This window comes from Chiloscyllium plagiosum, unplaced genomic scaffold (genome assembly GCF_037043375.1).
Source record: "Chiloscyllium plagiosum isolate Xiang-an unplaced genomic scaffold, Cpla_swu_hap1 HiC_scaffold_10, whole genome shotgun sequence".
NCBI lineage: Eukaryota > Metazoa > Chordata > Chondrichthyes > Orectolobiformes > Hemiscylliidae > Chiloscyllium > Chiloscyllium plagiosum.
Genome location: NW_028270148.1, coordinates 78,809,800 through 78,834,481, shown reverse-complemented (window position 1 = coordinate 78,834,481; position 24,682 = coordinate 78,809,800). Strand labels below are relative to the sequence as shown.

Sequence of the window (24,682 nt, the reverse complement as noted above, 5' to 3'; positions counted from 1 at the left end):
TTGCTGAACAAAGAGACCATGGAGTGCAGGTTTATAGCTCCTTGAAAGTGGAGTCGCAGGTAGATAGGATAGTGAAGAAGGTGTTTGGTATGCTTTCCTTTATTGGTCAGAGTATTGGGTACAGGAGTTGGGAAGTCATGTTGTGGCTGTACAGGACATTGGTTAGGCCACTGTTGGAATATTGCGTGCAATTCTGGTCTCCTTCCTATCTGAAAGATGTTGTGAAATTTAAGAACACAGAACATAACAGCGCAGAACAGGCCCTTCGGCCCTCGATGTTGCGCTGACCTGTCATACCAATCTGAAGCCCATCTAACCTATACTATTCCATGTACGTCCATATAATTGTTCAATGACGACTTAAATGTACTTAAAATTGGTGAATCTACTACCGTTGCAGGCAAAGTATTCCATACCCTTACTACTCTCTGAGTAAAGAAACTACCTCTGACATCTGTCCAAAATCTATCACCCCTCAATTTAAAGCTATGCCCCCTTGTGCTCGCTGTCACCATACTTGGAAAAAGGTTCTCCATGTCCACCCTATCTAACCCTCTGATTATCTTAAATGTCTGTATTAAGTCACCTCTCAACCTTTTCCTCTCTAACAAAAACAGCTTCAAGTCCCTCAGCCTTTCCTCGTAAGACCTTCCCTCCATACCAGGCAACATCCTAGTAAATCTCCTCTGCACCCTTTCCAAAGTTTCCACATCCTCCTTATAATGCGGTGACCAGAACTGTACACAATACTCCAAGTGCGACCGCACCAGAGTTTTGTACAGCTGTAGCATAACCTCATGGTTCTGGAACTCGATCCCTCTATTAATAAAAGCTAAAACACTTAACAACCCTGTCAACTTGGGTGGCAACTTTCAAGGATCTGTGTACCTGGATACCGAGATCTCTCTGCTCATCAACACTACCAAGAATCTTACCATTAGCCCAGTACTTTGCATTCTGGTTACTCCGATCAAAGTGAATCACCTCACATTTGTCCGCATTAAACTCCATTTGCCACCTTTCAGCCCAGCTCTGCAGCTTATCTATGTCTCTCTGTAACCTACAACATCCTTCGTCACTATCCACAACTCCACTGACCTTAGTGTTGTCTGCAAATTTACTAACCCACCCTTCTACGCCCTCATCCAGGTATGACGAACAGCAATGGACCCAACACCGACCCTTGAGGTACACCATTAGTAACTGGACTCCAGGATGAACATTTCCCATCAACAACCACCCTCTGTCTTCTTTCAGCAAGCCAATTACTGATCCAAACTGCTATATCTCCCACAATCCCATTCCTCCACATTTTGTACAATAGCCATTTTGTGGGGAGCCTTATCGAATGCCTTGCTGAAATCCATATACACCACATCAACTAGTTTACTCTCATTTACCTCTTTGGTCACCTTCTCAAAGAACTCAATAAGGTTTGTGAGGCACGACCTACCCTTCACAAAACTGTACTGACTATCCCTAATCAAATTATTCTTTTCGAGATGATTATAAATCCTATCTCTTATAACCTTTTCCAACACTTTACCAACAACTGAAGTAAGGCTCACTGGTCTATAATTACCTGGATTGTCTCTACTCCCCTTCTTGAACAGGGGAACCACATTTGCTATCCTCCATTTTCTGGCACTGTTCCTGTAGTCAATGACGATTTAAAGATCAATGCCAAAGGCTGAGCAATCTGCTCCCTGGCTTCCCAGAGTATCCTAGGATAAATCCCATCCGGCCCAGGGGACTTATCTATTTTCAAACTCTGCAGGATTTCTCATACCTCTTCCTTGTGAATCTCAATCACACCTAGTCTAGTAGCCTGTATCTCAGTAATCTCTGCGACAACATTGTCGCTTTCTAGAGTGAATACTGTCGAAAAATATTGATTTAGTGCTTCCCCTATCTCCTCTGACTCCACACACAACTTCCCATTACTATCCTTGATTGGCCCTAACCTTACTGTTGTCATTCTTTTATTCCTTAAATACCTGCAGAAAGCCTTATGGTTTTCCCTGATCCTGTCCGCCAACAACTTCTCCTGTCTCCTCCTGGCTCTTCTGAGCTCTCTCTTCAGGTCTTTCCTTGCTACCTTGTAACCCCCAAGTGCCCTAACTCAGCCTTCACATCTCATCCTAACATAAGCCGCCTTCTTCCTCTTGACCAGAGATTCCACTTCCTTCATAAAACCATGGCTCCCGCAGTCTACAGCTTCCTCCCTGCCTGACAGGTACATGCTCATCTAGGACACACAGTAGCTTTTCCTTGAATAAGCTCCACATTTCTAATGTGCTTATCCCCTGCAGTTTCCTTCCCCATCCTATGCTTCCTATATCTTGCCTAATTGCATCGTAATTGCCTTTCCCCCAGCTGTAACTCTTGCCCAGTGGTATACACCTATCCCTTTCTATCACTAAAATAAACATAACAGAATTGTGATCACCAAAGTGCTCATCTACTTCCAAGTCTAACACCTGGCTGGGCTCATTACACAGTACCAAATCTAAAGTGGCTTCGCCCCTTGTTGGTCTGTCTACATACTGTGTCAGGAAGCCCTCCTGCACACACTGGACAAAAACTGACCCATCTAAAAAACTCGTACTATAGTTTTCCCAGTCAATATTTGGAAAGTTGAAGTCTCCCATGACATCTACCCTGTCTCTCTCACTCCTATCTAGATTGATCTTTGCTATCCTTTCCTCTACATCTCTGGAACTATTTGGAGGCCTATAGAAAACTCCCAACAGGGTGACCTCTCCTTTCCTGTTTCTAACTTCAGCCCATACTACCTCAGTTGACGAGTCCCCAAACATTCTTTCTGCAACTGTAATTCTGTCCTTGATCAACAATGCCACACCTCCCCTCTTTTCCCATCTTCTCTGTTCTTGCTGAAACATTTAAATCCTGAAACCTGCAACAACCATTCCTCTCCCTGCTCTCACCATGTCTCCGAAATGGCCACAACATTGAAGTCCCAGGTACCAACCCATGCTGCAAGTTCACCCACCTTATTTTGGATGCTCCTGGCATTGAAGTAGACACACTTCAAACCAACTTCTTGCTTGCCGGTGCCATCTTGCGTCCCTGAAACTTGATTTTGGACCTCCCTACTCTCAATCTTTTCTATACTCGAACTACAATTTTGGTTCCCATCTCCCTGCTGGATTAGTTTAAACCTGCCTAAATAGCTTTAGTGAATTTCCCTCCCCCCAGGATATTGGTACCCCTCTGGTTCAGATGAAGTCCATCCTGCTTGTAGAGGTCCCACCTACCCCAGAAAGAGTCCCAATTATCCAAGAATCCAAAACCCTCCCTCCTGCACCATCCCTATAGTCACGTGTTCAACTCCTCTCTCTCCCTATTCCTTGCTTCACTAGCACGTGGCACAGGCAACAAACCAGAGACAACAACTCTGTTTGTCCTAGCTCTAAGCTTCCATCCTAGCTCCCTGAATTTCTGCCTTAAATCCCCATCTCTCTTCCTACCTATATTGTTCGTGCCCGTGTAGACCACGACTTGGTGCTGCTCCCACTCCCCCTTAAGGATCCCAAAAACACGATCAGAGACATCATGAACCTTGGCACCTGGGAGGCAACACACCAACTGTGAGAGTCTCTCATCCCCACAAAACCTCCTATCTGTCCCCCTAACTATGGAGTCCCCAGTGACTACTGCTCTGCTGCTCTTCCCCTTCTGAGCAGCATGGACAGACTCTGTGCCAGAGCCCTGTACCCCACTGCTTTCCCCTGGTATGTCGTGCCCCCCAACAGTATCCAAAACGGTATACTTATTGTTGAGGGGAATGGCCACAGGGGATCCCTGCACTGCCTGCTGGTTCCCTTTCCGTCCCCTGACTGTAACCCATTTGCCTTTTTCTTGTACCTTAGGAGTGACTACCTCCCTTTAACTCCTCTCAATAACCCCCTCTACCTCCCGAATGATCCGAAGTTCATCCAGCTCCAGCTCCAGTTCCCTGACGCGGTTTTCGAGGAGCTGGCGTTGGGTGCACTTGCCACAGGTGTAGTCAGCAGGGACACTAGTGGTGACCCTTACCTCCCACGTTCTGCAGGAGGAACATGCAACTGCCCTAACCTCCCATTCCCACTATTCTAAATTCCCAAAGAGACTGTTAAAAAAATAAGGAATAAAAAAAAACTTGTTATCTTACTAATCTGGCGCACAGGTCCTTTTTTTTGGTTCGAGGAGGAGAATGGGTGGGAGTCACAACCCGAGTAGTGTTTTGGGTAACGCAACCGCACAAATATATGACTTCCCAGAAGTCCTTCACTCCTCCCTCGCACCTCTTGGCAAATGGAGGCCTGACTCCTGAGGTAAGTCCCTTTTAATGCGGGAAACCTCACCCTTCCTGGCAGCCCTCGCTTCACCACTCCTTCTCTTCTCGGCGCTCTGGCAAAATGGAGGCCCGACTCCCGAGGTAAGTCCCTTTTAATGCGGGAAAACTCACCCTTCCTGGCAGCCCTCAGTTCACCACTCCTTCTCTCCTCGCCGCTCTGGCAAAATGGAGGGTTCTTGAAAGGGTTCAGAAAAGATTTACAAGGATGTTGCCAGGGTTGGAGGATTTGAGCTATAGGGAGTGGTTGAACAGGCTGGGGCTGTTTTCGCTCGAGCGATGGAGTCTGAGGAATGACTTCATAGAGGTTTACAAAATTATGAGGGGCATGGATAGGATAACTAGACAAAGTCTTTTCCCTAGAGTCGGGGAGTCCAGAACTAGAGGGCATAGGTTTAGGGTGAGAGGGAAAAGATATAAAAGAGACCTAAGGGGCAATTCTTTCACACAGAGGGTGCTATGTGAATGGAATGAGCTGCCAGAGGATGTGGTGGAGGCTGTACAATTGCAATGTTTAAGATTAATTTGGATGGGTACATGAACAGGAAGGGTTTGTAGGGATATGGGCCGGGTGCTGACAGGTGGGACTAGATTGGGTTGAGATATCTGGTCGGAATGGACAGGTTGGACTGAAGGGTCTGTTTCCATGCTATACATCTCTATGACTCTATGTCTGGAGGATTGCAAATGTGCCCTTGTTCAAGAAGGGCAGGAAAGATGACCCAGGTAATTATAGACTAGTGAGCCTTACTTCTGTTGTAGAAAAGGTTTAGGAAAGGACTATAGGAGATATGATTTATGATAATCTCATAAGCAACAATTTGATTTCAGATTGTCAACATGGTTTCGTCAAGGGTAGATCATGTCTCACAAAACTGAGTTTTTTTGAGAAGGTGAGCAAGCATATAGATGAGGATAGAGCAGTTGACGTTGTGTACATTCACTTCAGTAAAGCCTTTTGATAAGGTTCCACTTGGTAGACTGCTGGAGAAATGCAGAGGCATGGGATTGAGGGTGATTTAGCAGTTTGGATTAGAAACTGGCTTTCTGAAAGATGGCAGTGAGTGGTGGTTGATGGAAAATATTCAGCATGGATTCCGGTTACCAGTGGTGTGCAGCAAACATCTGTTTTGGGACCACTGCTGTTTGTCATTTTTATAAATGATTGTTTTGCAGGCAAAGGTGGATGGGTTAGTAAGTTTGCAGGTGACACTAAAGTCGGTGGAGTAGTAGACAGTGTGGAAGAATGTCACAGGTTGCAGGGAGACTTGGATAAACTGCAGAACTGGGCTGAGTGGTTGCAAATGGAGTTCAATGCAGCTAAATGTGAGGTTATTCACTTTGGGAAGAATAACAGGAAAGCAGAGTACTGGGTCAATGGAAAGATTCTTGGTAGTGTGGATGTGCAGAAGGATCTTGGAGTCCATGAACATAGATCCATGAAAGCTGCCACACAGGTTGATAGTCCTCTTAAGAAGGCATACAGTGTGTTAGGTTTCATTGGTGGAGGAATTGAGTTCTGGAGCCGCAATGCCATGCTGCAACAATACAATACGCTAGTGCGGCCGCACTTGGAATATTGTGTACAGTTCTGGTTGCCCCATTACAGGAACAATGTGGAAGTATTTGAAAAGGTGCAGAGGAGATTTACCAGGATGTTGCTTGGTCTGGAGGTAGGCTGTTATGAGGAAAGGCTAAGATAGTTGGATATGTTCTTATTGGAAAGAAGATAGCTAAGAGGGGATTTGATAGAGACATGCAAGATGATCAGAGGATTAGATAGGGTAGACAGTGAAAGTCTTTTTCCCAGGATGAAGATGTCAGCTTGTACGAGGGGGCAGGACTACAAATTGAGGGGTGATAGATTTAAGGCAGATGTCAGGTGCAGGTTCTTCACTCAGAGTGGTAAGGGCGTGGAATGCTCTACCTGCCAATTTGGTTAACTCAGCTACATTATGGAGTTTTAAACCATCCTTGAATAAGCACATGGATGATGATGGGTTAGTGCAGGGGGATGAGCATAGAATAGTTCACAGGTTGGCGCAACATCGACAGCCAAAGGTCCTGTTTTGTGCTGTATTATTCTATGTTCTACGTTCTATTTTTAGTAAATTCAATTTCCAATTTGGTGGTAGTGTCCTGACATGAGTGCAAAACTGATTCTTTGTGGCTTTTGTCACAGAATTGCCGCCACAGTCTAATTAATTGCCAAATCATTGCTGGGCTGATTTAATCAATTGAATACATTTTAGGGCCAGCTAGAGGCCACTGCTCATCACCTAATGTCTTTTTTTAAGGCACCAAAAGCTTCCGCAGGCTATCGGATTTCTCTGGAAACATTTTATACATACAATATTACCCATCTTAAACAATCTTTTTATAGTCCAGACGCAAAACTTCTACTATTTAACAGCCGTAAACACACAACAATCTACCGACTTCCACAACTTTCACTGACCCTTTCCTTAAGGCTCGATAATCCTGTTTTAATGTATAGCGATACTTCCTTATCTCACCGAACAATTTAAGTACCAATTTAAATTATGGCAAAAGTGAGGCCTGCAGATGCTGGAAACCAGAGTTTAGACCAGAGTGATGCTGGAAAAGTACAGCAGGTCAGGCAGCATTCAAGGCGCAGGAAAATCGACGTATCGCGCAAAAGCCCTTCATCAGGAAGGAATTTAAATAATGCCCATCCAGCCGAACCAGAGTTCCCAACTCTGCTTACAGATCCCCGATCTGCTAATGGAAGATCCCAACTTCGTAGGATCTTCGATCCTATCTTTTATCTTTTTTTCCCTTTAATTATCTTTTCTTTTTTCCCTTTATCTAGGGTCCCTGACCCTCCATCTTACCGAGACCGCTATGTTACGGGCTGGACTGAGATGATAGACAGAAAGGGGTCAGGTCAACCACTACTTGAATGAGATGAAATCCAGACGGATTTGAACAATTCACATCTGGGTGGCCGATTCCTAAACACTCAATAGTGGAGGACTTGAGGCTGTTACGCTGCTTTCCACAATCCGTCCGTGCCGTATCAGAGTCACAGACACCATATGAACCTGTAAGGGGGGGGGGGGGGGGTCGGTCTCACAGGTTCCGCAATTGGTGAAATAAACACTAGCCTGTTTTAGCAAGTTTTAACAATTTATTAAGACACCAGGCATAGGTTATCCAGCAACGCGGGTTAAGCACCTCTGTGTACTCTGGAAAAGCTGCGCACAATCTTAAAACACAAGAAACTTTTATAGGTCTCTTAACAAACAGAACAGCCTTAATTTCAAACTTAATCCAATAAAATGAAATAAAATGACAAAAAGGCATGAAATTAAGCCAGTGATTTTTCCTGGGAACTGACTTGTTTGCACGTTTTTATCTCTCTCCACCTGTGTCTACAAGGCCACCTCGGATACTTTAATAATGTCATATAGGGCTTCCACAGTGGCTCAGTGGTTAGCACTGCTGCCGCACAGCGCCAGGGGCCTGGGTTCAATTCCGGCCTCGTGCAACTGTCTGTGTGGAGTTTGCATGAGGTTTCCTCCAGGTACTCCGGTTTCCTCCCACAGTCCAAAGAAGTGCAGATTAGGTGAATTGACCATATTAAATTGTCTGTAGTGCTAGGTGCAGGGATAAATGTAGGGGAATGGGTCTGGGTGGGTTGCTCTTCAGAGGGTCGGTGTGGACTTGTTGGGCCGAAGGGCCTGTTTCCACACTGTAGGGAATCTAATCTAATCATCATATCTTGCTTAGTTAATTCACACTATGAACAGGGCATTGTTTGCTAATCTCTTTCAATTAGTTCAGGGATGCAGTTTTCAGTAGAGTTAGATGCCATTGCTCCTAGAAGCCATTTTGTTATGATATTTTATGTTACATAGAACAGTACAGCACAGAACAGGCCCTTCAACCCCACGATGTTGTGCTGACCACTGATCCTCATGTATGCACCCTCAAATTTCTGTGACCATATGCATGTCCAATAGTCTCTTAAATGTCCCCAATGACCTTGCTTCCACAACTGCTGCTGGCAACGCATTCCATGCTCTCACAACTCTCTGTGTAAAGAACCCGCCTCTGACATCCCCCCTATACTTTCCTCCAACCAGCTTAAAACTATGACCCCTCGTGTTAGGCATTTCTGCTCTGGGAAATAAGTCTGTGCCTATCGACTCTATCTATGCGTCTCATTATCTTGTATACCTCAATTAGGTCCCCTCTCCTCCTCCTTTTCTCCAATGAAAAAAGTTCGAGCTCAGTCAACCTCTGTTCATAAGATAAGCCCTCCAGTCCAGGCAGCATCCTGGTAAACCTCCTCTGAACCCTCTTCAAAGCATCCACATCTTTCCTTTAATAGGACAACCAGAACTGGACACAGTATTCCAAGTGCAGTCTAACCAAAGTTTTATAGAGCTGCAACAAGATCTCACGAGTCTTAAACTCAATCCCCCTGTTAATGAAAGCCAAAACACTATATGAATTCTTAACCCTATCCACTTGGGTGGCCATTTTAAGGGATCTATGTACATGCACATCAAGATCCCTCTGTTCCTCCACACTGCCAAGAATCCTATCCTTAATCCTGTACTTAGCTTTCAAATTCGACCTTCCAAAATGCATCACCTCGCATTTATCCAGGTTGAACTCCATCTACCACCTCTCAGCCCATCTCTGCATCCTGTCAATGTCCCGCTGCAGCCTACAACAGCCCTCTATACTGTCAACGACACCTCCAACCTTTGTGTTATCTGCAAACTTGCTGACCCATTCTTCAATCCCCTCATCCAAGTCATTAATAAAAATTACAAACAATAGAGGCCCAAGGACAGAGCCCTGTGTAACACCACTCAATACAGACTTCCAGGCAGAATATTTTCCTTCTACTACCACTCGCTGTCTTCTGTTGGCCAGCCAATTCTGTATCCAGACAGCTAAGTTCCCCTGTATTCCATTCCTCCTGACCTTCTGAATGAGCCTACCATGGGGAACCTTATCAAATGCCTTGCTGAAGTCCATATACACCACATCCACAGCTCGACCCTCATCAACTTTTCTAGTCACATCCTCAAAGAACTCGATAAGGTTTGTGAGGCATGACCTGCCCCTCACAAAGCTGTGTTGACTGCATTTAGTCAAGCCGTGCTCTTCCAGATGGTCATAAATCCTATCCCTCAGAATCCTATCTAACACCTTGCAGACGACAGATGTGAGACTTACTGGTTTGTAATTACTGGGGATTTCCCTATTTCCTTTCTTGAAGAGAGGAATTACATTTGCCTCTTTCCAGTCCTCAGATACGACTCCAGTGGAGAGCGAGGATGCAAAGATCTTCGCAAGTGGCGATGCAATTGCATTTCTCGTTTCCCAAAGCAGCCGAGGACAAATCTGGTCCGGGCCTGGCGACTTGTCAATCTTAATGTTTGACAAAATTTTCAGCACATCAGCCTCCTCTATCTCTATCCATTCCAGCATGCACACCTGCTCTTCAAAGGTTTCATTCACTACAAAGTTCGTTTCTTTCGTAAAGACAGAAGCAAAAAACTCATTTAGGCTTCCCCTACCTCCTCAGACTCCACACACACATTCCCTATGCTATCCCTGATCAGCCCTACTCTTTCTTTGACCATTCTCTTATTCCTCACATAAGTGTAAAATGCCTTTGTGTTCTCCCTAATCCGTTCTGCCAAGCCTTTCTCGTGCCCCCTCCTGGCTCTCCTTACTTGCATTAAGAAGCCATTTTGTAGTTAGTAAAAGCATGCATTAAATGGTTGCTCCTGACAACAGTCTAAATCCAGATTTTAGATCCTCAATCGCACCCCGGTAATGATTAGATTAGGTTAGATTACTTATAGTGTGGAAACGGGCCTTTCGGCTCAACAAGTCAACACAACCCGCCGAAGCGCACCCACCCAGACCCATTCCCCTACGCATGCACCTAACACTATGGGCAATTTACCATGGCCAATTCACCTAACCTACACAATTTTGGACTGTGGGAGGAAACCAGAGCACCCGGAGGAAACCCACGCAGACACGGGGAGAATGTGCAAACTCCACACAAGTCAGTCACCTGAGGCGGGAATTGCACCCGGGTCTCTGGCGCTGTGAGGTAGCAGTTCTAACCACTGTGCCACCCGTGCTGCCCACCAGGCAGAAGATACAGAAACCTGAACACGCGCATCAACAGGTTCAGTAATAGCTTCTTCCCAGCCATTATTAGATAGAAGAATGGATTCTCTAGCCAAAAATAATGCTGATCTTGCTAACTCTGACCTTGCTTAGCACGCAACCTTTTTTGTAGTGTGACCTGTATGACTCTAAGTCTTTTTTATCTGTACTTCCTTCTTACTATGATCTGCTTGTACTGGTCATAGATAAAGCTTTTCACTGTATCTCTGTACATGTGACAATATATCAATCAATCAATTAAACCACTGTCATGCAGCTATGTAGAACTGCTGCCATCTTGTTCCATTTTTAATTATCTAATTGTAGCCAGAATATCTTTCAGTGACTTTTTGGCATGTTTCTCAGGTGCTCCTGAGGATCTATCCTTTGCACTGTCCTCCTATTTCTCATCTACATGCTGTCCTACAGTGATACTTCCAAAAGCTGTGTTGGATTTCATGTGCGTGCTTCACCAGCTCAGTTCTATTTGCCTCCACTTCTCCATTGAGGTTAGATTTTCATGCTACTTACCAGATATTTAGTACTGCTTGACTTGTGATTCCTTCCAGTTAAATATTGGATGGATTGAAATTGCTTCAGTGTATCCCTGGAGACCACATAGAGAAAGTATGTCCAGCTGCAGCTACTCGCTAATTGCAATTCGGAATGGAGCAGCAGGTGGAATCACGGTGAAGCATCTGCCGTGCTGATGTTGTTGTGGACAGTGTGTCCAGTGAGGTGTCATAGAGATCTGCAGTGCAGAAGTAAGCCTTTCAGACCATAACATTTGTGATGGCTGAAAACAACCACTTAACTCCTCTAATCCCATTTTCCAAGACTGGCAAATGCACATCCATATACTACTAAATGTGATAAGGGTTTCTGCCTCTGCCACGATACAGACAATGAGTTGCAGATTCCACCACCCCTGATGTCTCCTTTAAATCTTGAATCTATAACCCCTAGTCATTGGTCCCTCCAAAAGGGGGAATGGTTTCTCCCGCCTGCCTCATGATTTTATTTATCTCATGTCCCCTGTCAAACTCCTTTGTTCTAAGGAACACATTCCCAGACAATCCAATCTGTCTCCATAACTGGAAGTCTTGAACACAGGCAACATCCTGGTAAATTCCCTCTGAGGCTCTTTGCAGTGCTGTAATGTGGATTCCAGAACTATGCGCAACACTGTAACCAATATTTTATGTAGTTCCAGCATAACCACCTGGCTGTTAAACTAATAATGGCACATGTACCCTTATTGAATAATGCTACCAAATTTACTCTCCTCCAGCACCTCTCGCTGCCAGATGGAGGCAGATATGATAGGGGTATTTAAAGAACTTCTGGATAAGTACATGAAAATGCAAGGAATAGAGAGATATGGCAGTCAGAAGGGACTGGTTTAATTTGGCATCATGTTTAGTACAACATCATGGGCTGAAGGTCCCACTCCTGTACTCTAGTGTTCTATGTTCTGTGTGGAATTGAAAAGCTTTGTGGGCAACTCTGCTATTTCCTCCTTTGCCTCACTCAAACTGGGATACACTTGTTCCTGCCCTGGAGATGTATCTACTTTTAAGTCTACTAGAGTACTCAGAACTTCCTCTTTGTCTATGCTAATTTCTTTAATTGTATTACAGACCATCTCACTATTTCTCGACCTATGCCACGTGTCTCAGTAGTGAAACTGACCCAAAATAATAGAGTCACAGAGACGTTCAGCATGGAAACCGACCCTTCGGTCCAACCCGTCCATGCCGACCAGATATCCCAACCCTATCTAGTCCCACCTGCCAGCACCCGGCCCATATCCCTCCAAACCCTTCCTATTCATATACCCATCCAAATGCCTCTTAAATGTTGCAATTGTACCAGCCTCCACCACTTCCTCTGGCAGCTCATTCCATACCCGTACCACTCTCTGTGTGAAAACGTTGCCCCTTGGGTCCCTTTTATATCTTTCCCCTCTCACCCTAAGCCTATGCCCTCTAGTTCTGGACTCCCCAACCCCAGGGAAAAGACTTTGCTTATTTACCCTTTCCATGCCCCTCATAATTTTGTAAACCTCTATAAAGTCACCCGTCAGCTTCCGACACTCCAGGGAAAACAGCACCAGCCTGTTCAGCCTCTCCCTATAGCTCAAATCCTCCAACCCTGGCAACATCCTTGTAAATCTTTTCTGAACCCTTTCAAGTTTCACAACATCTTTCCGATAGGAAGGAGACCAGAACTGCATGCAATATTCCAACAGTGGCCTAGCCAATGTCCTGTATGGCCACAACATGACCTGCCAACTCCTGTACTCAATACTCTGACCAACAAAGGAAAGCATACCAAACGACTCCTTCACTATCTTATCTACCTGCGACTCCACTTTCAAGGAGCTATGAACCTGCACTCCAAGGTCTCTTTGTTCAGCAACACGCCCTAGGACCTTACCATTGTGCATATAAGTCCTGCTAAGATTTGCTTTCCCAAAATGCAGCACCTCGCATTTATCTGAATTAACCTTCATCTGCCACTTCTGAGCCCATTGGTCCATCTGGTCCAGATCCTGTTGTAATCTGAGGTAACCCTCTTTGCTGTCCACTACACTCCCAATTTAGGTGTCATCTGCAAACTTACTCACTGTACCTCTTATGCTCGCATCCAAATCATTTATGTAAATGACAAAAAATAGAGGTTCCAGCACCGATCCTTGTGGCATTCCACTGGTCACAGGCCTCCAGTCTGAAAAACAACCCTCTTCTACCTTTGAGCCAGTTCTGTATCCAAATGGCTAGTTCTCCCTGTATTCCATGAGATCTAACCTTGCTAATCAGTCTCCCATGGGGAACCTTGTCGAACGCCTTACTGAAGTCCATATAGATCACATCTACTGCTCTGCCCTCATCAATTTTTTTATATTAGATTACTTACAGTGTGGAAACAGGCCCTTCGGCCCAACAAGTCCACACCTACCCGCCATCCACCCAGACCCATTCCCCTACATTTACCCCTGCCCCTAACACTATGGGCAACTTAACTTTGCCAATTCACCTAACCGGAGAGAATGTGCAAACTCCACACAGTCGCCTGAGATGGGAATTGAACCCGGGTCTCTGGCGCTGTGAGGCAGCAGTGCTAACCACTGTGCCACCGTGCCGCCCACCAATTTTCCAGTATATTCTGAGATTGCAGTCAGGCACATGACAGGTGCCTGCAAGCACTGTGCAAAACAGCTTTCACTCTCTCTTAACATGCCTTCAACTTCATAATACTACTCTTATACTCCAACCCCTTGAAATAACGACTAACGTTCCAATTGCCTTCCTGATTAACTGCTGTAGCTGTATACTGACTTTGTGTTTCATGTTCAAACATCCCCATGACCAAGCGTTCTGCAGCTTTTCTCCATTGTAAGTAATACTCTGATCTTTTTTTTCTCCCTTCCAAAATGAATAACTTCACAGTTTCCCACATTATACTTCATTTACCAACTTTTTCTCGCTTACTTAATCAATACCTCTTTGTAAACTGTTAGTATCCCTCTTACAACTTGCCTTTCCTCCTGTTTTTGTCACTTGTAAATTTTGGCTCCAGTGCATACATGTTCCAAGGATTGCAAGCATTTGTAAATAGTTACACTTCCATCACTGATCTTGTGGAACTCCAGAGGTTACAGATTCCAACCTGAAAAAGAAGTCTCTATTCCCACTGTTTTCTGACTATTGGCCAGTTCTCTATCCATAACATTACACGATATCCAACACTGTGGGCTCTTATAACTCCACCTTTTGTGAGGTGCCTTGTCAAAGTATTTCTGGAAGTCAAAATACAAGAAGTCAAAATGGTTGAGATTTCTCCAAGCTAATCTGACTCTGCTTGATTAAATTATGATTTCCCAAATGTTCTGGTATTACTTCCTTTAATAGGACCTCAAATGTAGTAATCTCAGGGTAGCTGTGGTGGCTGTGGTTAGCACTGCTGCCTCTCAGCGCCAGGGACCCGGGTTCAATTCCACTCTTGGTGTGGAGTTTGCAGTTTCCTCCCACAGTCCAAAGATGTGCAAGTTACATGGATTAGCTATGCTAATTGCTCCATAATGTCCAGTGATGCGTAGGTCAGGTGTGTTAGTCATGGAAGATATAGGGTAGGGGGATGGATGTGAGTGGATTGCTCTTCAGTAGGTTTGTGTGGACTTGATGGGCTGAATGGCCTGTTTCAGACTGCAGGGATTCTATGATTCTCTAATCATACAGCATTCCCTGCACCTACCAGCCTTTCCTTTCACCCTAACTGGAATATAACTGTCTCTGAACTCTTATTAACTCATTTTTGACGACTTCCCATTTTCCACCTGTCCCTTTATCTGTGAACGTCTGCCCCCAATCAGCTTTTGAAAGTTCTTGCCTAATACCGTCAAAATTAGCCTTCCTCCAATTTGACCTTCAAGTTTTGGATTTTGTCTATTCTTTTCCATCACTATTTTAAAACTAATAGAACTATGATCGCTGCCTCCAAAGTGCTCCCCCACTGACAACTCAGTCATCTGCCCTGCCTTATTTCACAAGAGTATGTTAAGTTTTTCACCTTCTCTAGTGTGAGAACATATACATAATGAATCAGAAAAATTTCATGTACACACTCTCCATCTAAACGCTTAAAACTCTGGTAGTCCCAGTCTATGTTTGGTAAGTTAAAATCCCCTACCATAACTACTCTATTATTCTTACAGATAACTGAAATTTCCTTGCAAATTTTATTTCTCAATTTCCCACTGACTATTAAGGAGTCTGTAATACAATCCCACTAAGGTGATCATCCCTTTCTTATTTCTCAGTTCCACCCAAATAATTTCCTTGGATGTGTTCCCAGGAATATCCTCCCTAAGTATAGCACTAATGCTATCTCTTACCAAAAATGCCAATCCTCCTCCTCTCTCGCTTCCCCTTTCTATTCTCCCTATAGCATTTATATCCTGGAACGTTAAGCTGCCAGTCCTGTCCATCTCTGAGCTGAAAATGTGTTGCTGGAAAAGCGCAGCAGGTCAGGCAGCATCCAAGGAACAGGAGAATCGACGTTTCGGGCATAGGCCCTTCTTCAGGAAATTCCTGAAGAAGGGCTTATGCCCGAAACGTTGATTCTCCTGTTCCTTGGATGCTGCCTGACCTGCTGCACTTTTCCAGCAACACATTTTCAGCTCTGATCTCCAGCATCTGCAGTCCTCACTTTCTCCTGTCCATCTCTGAGTCATGTTTCTGTAATTGCCATGATATCACAGTCCCATGTTCCTAACCGTGCCCTGAGTTCATCGACCTTCTCTGTTAGGCCTCTTGCACTGAAGTAAATGCAGTTTAATTTTTCAGTCTTAACTTGTTCTCTGCTTTGTTCCTTCCTGCCCAGATTGTTTGACTCGCTCCCTTTCCCAACTGTAAGATTCATTTTTTACCTCACTATTTCCCTTGGTACCCCAACACTCCCCCCCCCCCCCCCCCCCCAAAAAAAAAGATCAGGCAAACCTCCCTGCCAGTATATTAGATCCCTCCCAATTCAGGTGTAATCCATCCTCGTACATCTTACTTCTACCCCAGAAGAGATTCCAATGATCCAAAAATGTGAACTCTCTTCTCCTATGCATCAGCTCCTCAGCCACGTATTCATCCACTCTATCCTCCTATTCCTACCCTCACTAGCTCGTAGCACCGGGAGTAATCCAGATATTACTACCCTCGAGGACCTCCTTTTGAAATTCCTGCCTAACTTCCTAAATTCTTTCGGAATCTCATCCTTTTCCCTTCCTATGTTGTTGGTGCCAATGTGTACAATGACCTCCTGCTGGTCCCTCTTCCCCTTTGAGAACATTCTGTACCCTCTATGAGACATCCTTGATCATGGCACCAGGGAGGCAACACACCATTCTGATTTTTCGCTGCTGGCCGCAGAAATGTCTATCTGTGCCTCTGACCAGAGAGTTCCCTATCACAAGCGATTGCTTGGAACCGGACATACCCCTCATTGCATTAGAACCAATCTTGATACCAGAAGCTTGGCTGTTCATGCTACATTCTCCTGAGAGTTCATCACGCCCTACATTTTCCAAATCAGCAAACCCGTTTGAAATGGGGATAGCCATAAATGACTCCTGCACTACCTGCCTGCCCCTTGAAACTTTCAGAATACTGAATGGCCTGGACAGAATGGACATTGGGAAGATGCTTCCATTGGCAGGAGGGATGAGGACCCAAGCACATAAGAGTAAAGGGAAGACTCTTTAGAACAGAGATAAGGAGAAAGTTCTTGAGCTGGAGAGTGGTGAATCTGTGGAATTAATTGCCACAGAAGTCTGTGTAGGCCAGGTCATTGGGTATATTTAAAAGAGAGATAGATTGGTTCTTTATTGTCAAGGTGATCAAGGGTTATGGGGAGAATGCAGAAGAATGAGTTTGAGAAACTTATCAGCTATGATTAACTGGCAGAGCAGACTTGCTGGGCTGGATGGCCTAATTTTTAATTCTATGTCTGATGGTCTTATTCCAAAAGGATACAGGGTAGACCATTTTTTGGAGTGAGCTAAAGCTGCTTCACTGAAGGCCATGAAGGCCATGTCACTGAATCAAGTAAGAAAGAGATACATTTTTAGATATCATAGATGCTAAGGGGTATGGAGAAAAAACATTGAACTAGAGGATCAGCTAACATCACATGAAACGTTGAAGTAGGCTTGAAAGCTAAATGGCCTAATCCTGCTCCTAGTTTACATGTGCATGTATTTTTGTATATGTAGGAGAAAGTGAGGACTGCAGATGCTGAAGATCAGAGCTGGAAATGTGTTGCTGGAAAAGCGCAGCAGGTCAGGCAGCATCCAAGGAGCAGGGCTCATTCCCGAAACGTCGATTCTCCTGCTCCTTGGATGCTGCCTGACCTGCTGCGCTTTTCCAGCACATTTTCAGCTTTTTGTATTTGTATACAATTTTCTATAAAGAAAGAAGCTTTACCTTCCTTGAATAGCTTACAGTTAGCATTTGGGAATAGCTTACTAGTTGATCCTGATCTTTTTGATTAGGGAAAAATTATGAGCTGGAAAAAAAGTCAACCGAGGAGACAAATAACCATGGGAATGGGTAGCGGAACTGGGGACATTGGAATTTTGAGAAAAAAAAAGTCTAGAATCGTAACTGATAACTTGAATCTTTGGGATTGGAAAAATAATAGGTTGTTTTGTCCTTTTGAGTTAGTTTAGGTATACGGTTAGATTTGGCCTATTTGTGATCTAGCTCCATATGCCATTTTTCCCTCTTATCCCTTAATAACAAAAAAAAATCAGTTAGTTTTAAAATTAATTCATTTAGTCACCGTTCAAAAATTTCAATTAGATTCATCAGAGGTGGTTTATCTTTGCAAATCCATTTGGAAATTTTCTAAGTGTATTTTTATTGAAAATGTTTTTTTAATGTTACATTAAACCAAAAACAATGCAAATCAAAATAATACACATGTACATAAAAAGCAACAACTAGATGAATAAATAAATAAATATATAATACGGTTCAGAGTGACAAAACAATAACTCTTGATCATCGAGAGCACTAACTTGCACATGTTCGTAATTCTTTCTCTCAGGATGTTAGATTCATTGGACACGACCGTCATGGCTGTATAAAAATCCTTATTAGTGTGGCAGATAAATCTGTTCCAGGTAATCCAAAAAGGGACTCCGTGTCTTATAAAAATTCTCAATTTTTTGGTGTATCATACTTATAAGAAAATCCAGAGTGATATGCTCCATGATTAACTTATGCCGACCCGACAGACCCAGGGGGTTTTCAGACACCCAATATAGCAAAATATTTTTCCTTGCACAAAAAATAAGGATATTGTAAAGTTTGTTCCTGTGCCTGTCTAAAGGAAGAACACTGGGCAGGCCCAGAAGAAGAGAGATCATGTCCATCTCCAATTCTGTCCCCAAAAACCTCTCTTTTGTACCTACCACAGCGCTCCATTGTGTCCAGAGTCTGTGGCAGGACCAAATGCAATGAGTGAGAATGCCCTTAGTCGTTTTGCATTTGGGACATGTTGAGGATACTCCCACTTTGAATTTTGAGAGGGGATCTGGGCCTAGATGGACCCTGTGGAGAATCTTCAGCTGTAGGGCATAGGTCCTGTTACAAATTAAAATCTTTCTTGCACTTTCCCATATATCCTTCCACGTCTCAGAGAAGATCTTGACTCCCAACTGTTTCTCCCAGACCTTATAAAACCGCTGGACCGTGTCTGAAGGGTCACCCCCTAACAGGTGATTAAGAGTGCTGCCAGAGTGCTTCTCTGTGTCAGATCTGTAAGGGTCGGTTAGAAGTGTACTTTTTTGAATGAAATCCCTGATTTGGAAAAAACAGAAGAGGTTTATGCTAGGTAGTTTGTACCTCTGAGTTAATTGATCAGAGGACATCATTGTTTCCCCCTCAAATAAGTCAGCCAGGCAAAAGACAACCTTAACTGCCCAGAGTTTAAACCTGGAGTCCATTAACTTATATAGAACATAGAACATTACAGCGCAGTACAGGCCCTTTGGCCCTCGATGTTGCGCCGACCTGTCATACCAATCTGAAGCCCATCTAACCTACACTATTCCATGTACGTCCATATGCTTGTCCAGTGACGACTTAAATGTACTTAAAGTTGGCGAATCTACTACCGTTGCAAGCAAAGCATTCCATACCCCTACTACTCTGAGTAAAGAAACTACCTCTGAAATCGCTGTCACCATACTTGGAAAAAGGCTGTCCCTGTCCACCCTATCTAACCCTCTGATTATCTTATATGTCTCTATTAAGTCACCTCTCAACCTTTTTCTTTTCTCCAACGAAAACAGCCTCAAGTCCCTGAGCCTTTCCTCGTAAGACTTTCCCTCCATACCAGGCAACACCCTAGTAAATCTCCTCTGCAACCTTTCCAAAGTTTCCACATCCTCCTTATAATGCGGTGACCAGAACTGTACACAATACTCCAAGTGCAGCCGCACCAGAATTTTGTGCAGCTGTAGCATAACCTCATGGTTCCGGAACTCGATCCCTCTATTAATAAAAGCTAAAACACTGTATGCCTTCTTAACAACCCTGTCAGTTTGGGTGGCAACTTTCAAGGATCTGTGTACCTGGATACCGAGATCTCTTTGCTCATCAACACTACCAAGAATCTTACCATTAGCCCAGTACTTTGCATTCCGGTTACTCCGATCAAAGTGAATCACCTCACACTTGTCCGCATTAAACTCCATTTGCCATCTCTCAACCCAGCTCTGCAGCTTACCTATGTCTCTCTGTAACCTACAACATCCTTCGTCACTATCCACAACTTCACCGATCTTAGTGTTGTCTGCAAATTTACTAACCCACCCTTCTACGCCCTTATCCAGGTCATTTATAAAAATGAAGAACAACAGTGGACCCAACACCGACCCTTGCGGTACACCACTAGTAACTGGACTCCAGGATGAACATTTCCCATCAACCACCACCCTCTGTCTTCTTTCAGCAAGCCAATTACTGATCCAAACTACTATATCTCCCACAATCCCATTCCTCCGCATTTTGTACAATAGCCTACTGTGGGGAGCCTTATCGAACGTCTTGCTGAAATCCACCACATCAACCGGTTTACTGTCATCTACCTGTTTGGTCACCTTCTCAAAGAACTCAATAAAGTTTGTGAGGCACGACCTACCCTTCACAAAACTGTGCTGACTATCCCTAATCAAATTATTCTTTTCGAGATGATTATAAATCCTATCTCTTATAACCTTTTCCAACACTTTACCAACAACTGAAGTAAGGGTTGTCTCTACTCCCCTTCTTGAACAGGGGAACCACATTTTCTATCTTCCAGTCTTCTGGCACTATTCCTGTAGACAATGACAATTTAAAGATCAATGCCAAAGGCTCGGCAATCTGTGGGAAAACTCACCCTTCCTGGCAGCCCTCGCTTCACCACTCCTTCTCTCCTTGCCGCTCTGGCAAAATTACACTCCGTTGGAAACCCGGACTACCAATTATATGTACAAAATCCATGTACAACAAGAACCAAAAAATGAAACAAAACATAAAGTGCCAATGGAGCTGAATAGGGGAATTTACCCTCCACGTAAAGGGGGCACCTACACATCCCAAAACCTTGTCTTCTGCTCTATTGCCAATATGTCAACCAGGGCAATTGAATACAAAAACTGGGATTGAACTGCTTGCAGATAGGTATCTAGCAAACACCTTCCTAACTCCTTCCAGTTCGAGCTGCATCACAGACACAAGCAAAAAGAGAAAAAATAGCTTTAAATAATGGATTAAAAGTGAAGACTATGTCCACCCCCAAGTATAATTTAACACTGGTTAGTTCCAGAAAAATCCCAACAAGACTTTCTTTAAATATAAAAAAAATTACCTGTATCCATTAAATTGTCCCATCTAATTTAAAGCGTCCACAAATGTTTTTGCTTTCTGTAGAGAATTGAATGGATGTGCAGATCCATTGAAAGCAAACCAAAACACTGCTATGTACCTTGAATAGTGTTGGATCCCGAGTTCCCTTAATCTTTTCTCGATATCCTTCAAAGGATTTATTTTCCGGATCACCACCACCGAGAAGTCCTGGAAAAACATGATCCTGAAGCCCTCGTGAGCCAAAGCCTTCGGCTCTTTCCCCGGTTCTGGAGGTTTCCATGATTCTTTGTTTGTCCCTGGAGCTGTGAAACCGCACGAAGATAGGGCAGGGCACTGGTACAAACCTGACCTGCGTGCCATAACCCGGTGTGCTCTTTCAATTTTCACCCACCCATTTCGACTTCTATGTTGAGGAATTGCAGCTGCCAGTTCTTGAAAAGTTCCACTGGTTTCCGTTCCCTCGAGTAGACTGACGATAAGGGCATTTTTCCTCCTGCCCCTGCTGTCGAGATCGTCAACTTGATCAATTGAATTACGTACCTGTATTTCAAGGGCTCGGATCTGATCTTATGATGAATCAATCGCAGTCTCTGCCATTGCGGTTCAGCGCCTGGCCTCATCTGCTCTCTTCCCGAGGTTTTCAAGCTGCTGATCATGTTTTTGTATTACGGTAGAGAGCGAGTCCAACTTACTGTTAAACTTTTCTTTGATCTTGTCTTCAAGCTTTTTACACAACTTTGTGAGCTGTGCGACATCGAATTGGGTCCATCGAATTGGTAGGGGGAGCCGCAGTCACGGCCGTGCCTGAATTAGATGCCTCTGGCGGGAGCTCCACGTATTGATCCTTTTCGGTGTTTTGTCATTTCCACTCGGCAAAACAGGGACTGATAAAAATTCTACAACTATTTCAGTGTTGAAACTTCGCGAAATGGTTTGAGTAGGGTGGGTTAAAGCACTGCTTTGCTTGTACTGTGATGCAGAACCCAGCAAAGCAATCCGTTTAGATGGCCGCCGTCTTGGATTCCCTATTTTGGCAATCTTTAAATTGCTGTTTTCTAGGTATTTGTCATCCTGATTATAGATGCTATTAATTTCTGAAATAAGACATTAAGCGATTTGGTCGATAATTCATTGAGTGTTATCTCCTTTCTGAAATGTTAAAGAAATGGTAAGTAATGCTCCTTAAATTGAGGGAAGTTCAGAAGTTCCTTGATTCAATATTGCGCGCTGATCCTTTCCTACACTATATATATCGATACAAAGTAGCAGAATGTCCTTCATTTCCTCCTTTTCATTTATAATGTCACTGAGTTTTCAATAGATAACTCCCGGTCACACTGTTATTCCTGACTAACCTTTTTGTGTTGATTTTGATATCTCTTGCAAGGTTTTATTCTCCCATTTTGTAACACTTTGCTGTACAGTTTCAATTTCCAGAATCATCATTTTTCATGTTTGTAAGCATTTTAATTTAATTTTATACTGCAGAGGGTACCAACTAATGCTCTCTCACACAGTAGTTTTGAACTAACAAGTTATTTATCCATGAGCAGATTTTCCCAGTTTTCAGTCAACAGTATTTGACACTTTGCATAGCATTTGCTCAAAAGTGAATAAGCAGAATTATTAAAAATAATTTTATGCAGTTATATTTGTGTCCATTTTAGGCTAAATTAAAAAAAAATTCTTTGTTTCTGTTTGAATCTGTTAAAGTCAATGAACTTAAAGTCTCAGGTAGTACCATTTTGAGAGGTTGCAAAAATCGTTCTTGCATTCAAAGGCTATTTTACATGCCCTTTAAAATTTAAGTTATGGTTATGTACTTTCATTACAGATGGCCCAACAATATACCCCATACCAATTCAGAATAGCAAGCCAGTGCTGACTGTTAGCTTCACATCTGGGGATATTAGCATGATGAACAACTATGATGATTTGTCACCAACTGTGATCCACTCAGGTTTAAAAGGTGAGAAATGGAGTTCATCAAAAAGTATTGAAGATTTCTTTCATTTGCAAGTGTGAATAACATGTCAAAAAGTTTATTTAATTCCTTTATAATTAAGATTAGATAGCACTCTTTCCTCTTCCAAATTAAAAATTTCAAAACTTCTATTTGTGCAATGTTACTCGTTTTTTGACTTTCAAATCCATATGTGTACAGAAGAAGCTCAATTAACCTAAGGGCCTGAACAGGCAATATTTTGTTTGGTTAATCGAATTTCGGATAATCGAACGCAGATGACATAATTTAGCTGAGCAGTCTTGCTGGGTAATTCGCTATTCGGATAACCGAATGCCGGATAATCGAGGTTCCTCTGTATTTTTTAAACCAGGAATGGATGGTGTAATGGTAACATCACTGGATTAGTAATCAGGCTGATGTTCTGGGGACATTGGTTTGAATCCTACCATGACAGACCTTGAATTAAAATTTCACTAAAAATCTGAAACTAAAGGCTAATTTAACGGTGTCCATGTCATAAAGTCCCATCCATTCTTTTATAGAAGGAAACCTTACCCTGTTTGGCCTTCATGTGACTCAGACCAACAGCAATCTCAAATGTTTAGAAAGCCAGTCAATCAGGGGAAACTGGGGATGGTAAACAAATACCAGCTTTGCCAATGCTGCCCATAGCTGATGTAAGAACAAAGAAAAGTGAGAAAGAGTGGACTGTCTAGTCAATGTTTTTGATTAAGTTTTGCATTAGTTTAAAAAGTAATTTTACTATGTTTGCTGTGAACAATAGGTAACCAATCAACAAAATTTGCTTGAGTTAAGGAAGGAACACATTAACTGAGGAAAATAAAGAAAATCACAATGTCAAGCACATGCTTTTGCACAGTAACATAGGTCCACACATGTACAGTGTTAAGGAAAAATATCCCATACAAAGGAAGATGAAAAAACTTGTTTAGATTCCTTTGTCTCTGAGGCGTAAGGTTTTAGCATATGGTCAGTGTGGTTAAGTTGGTTTCTTGAATGTAGTTAGTCATTGTGTATAGTGCAGTTTTTGACAACATCTTGATTCACAGTGAGTAGTTAAAAATGAATTTGCTGTGCTGGGAGAATAACATAAGAGGACCTGGGGTTATGAGGGAAACACAGTGACAGGTGTTAATGTTCTGAAATTGTTACATTCAATGTTAGTTGTGAGGCTTGTAAGATACCTATGGGGAAAAATGAGCTGTACTTCCTCCAGCTTGCACTGAGCTTCACTGGAGCATTGCAGCAGGCCTGTGACAGAAAGTCTGGCATGGGAACATAGTGATGTGTTGAAGTGGCAGGCACCAAATGCTATGGATTAGATTGAATGAAGTCCATTGCTTCACTTGGACAGCATGTCTGGGGCTTTGGATAGTGAGGAGGGAGGAGGTAAATGGGGAAGTAGTGTACCTTCTGTGATTACATGGTGGGTGCCTTGAGGGTATGAGATGGTGTTGGGAATGGAGCAGAAGCGGATCAGAATGTGCTGGAGGGAATGAATCGTATGGAATGTTGATAAGAGAGGGCAGGGTAATATCACACTGGAGGTGGTGGAATGGTGGCTTATGATCCTTTTGGATGCTGATGTTGGTGAGGTGGAAATAGAGGACAACGGTCCCTATTGTTGTTGTGGGTGGGAAGGCATGAGGGCAGAGGGAAATGTGTCAGGCATGGCTGTGGGCCCTATCAATCATGATGACGGAATGCTCAGTTGAGGAAAATGGTGGATGTAATCGAGGCTGTCCCTGTGGAAGGTGG

General features: G+C 43.4%; 1 protein-coding gene across 2 annotated transcripts in view; it reads left to right on the top strand.

Moving 5' to 3' along the window:
• tulp4a (TUB like protein 4a) overlaps nt 1-24,682 on the top strand; it is a 392,269-nt gene that overhangs the window by 106,741 nt on the left and 260,846 nt on the right. Inside the window, exon 5 of one of the 2 annotated variants that reach the window (XM_087991476.1) lies at nt 22,772-22,906. The exons of the other annotated variant lie outside the window; for it this stretch is intronic. Coding sequence (XP_087847602.1) covers nt 22,772-22,906 — 135 coding nt within the window. The remainder of the gene's footprint in view (nt 1-22,771; nt 22,907-24,682) is intronic. 2 annotated transcript variants of the gene reach the window in all.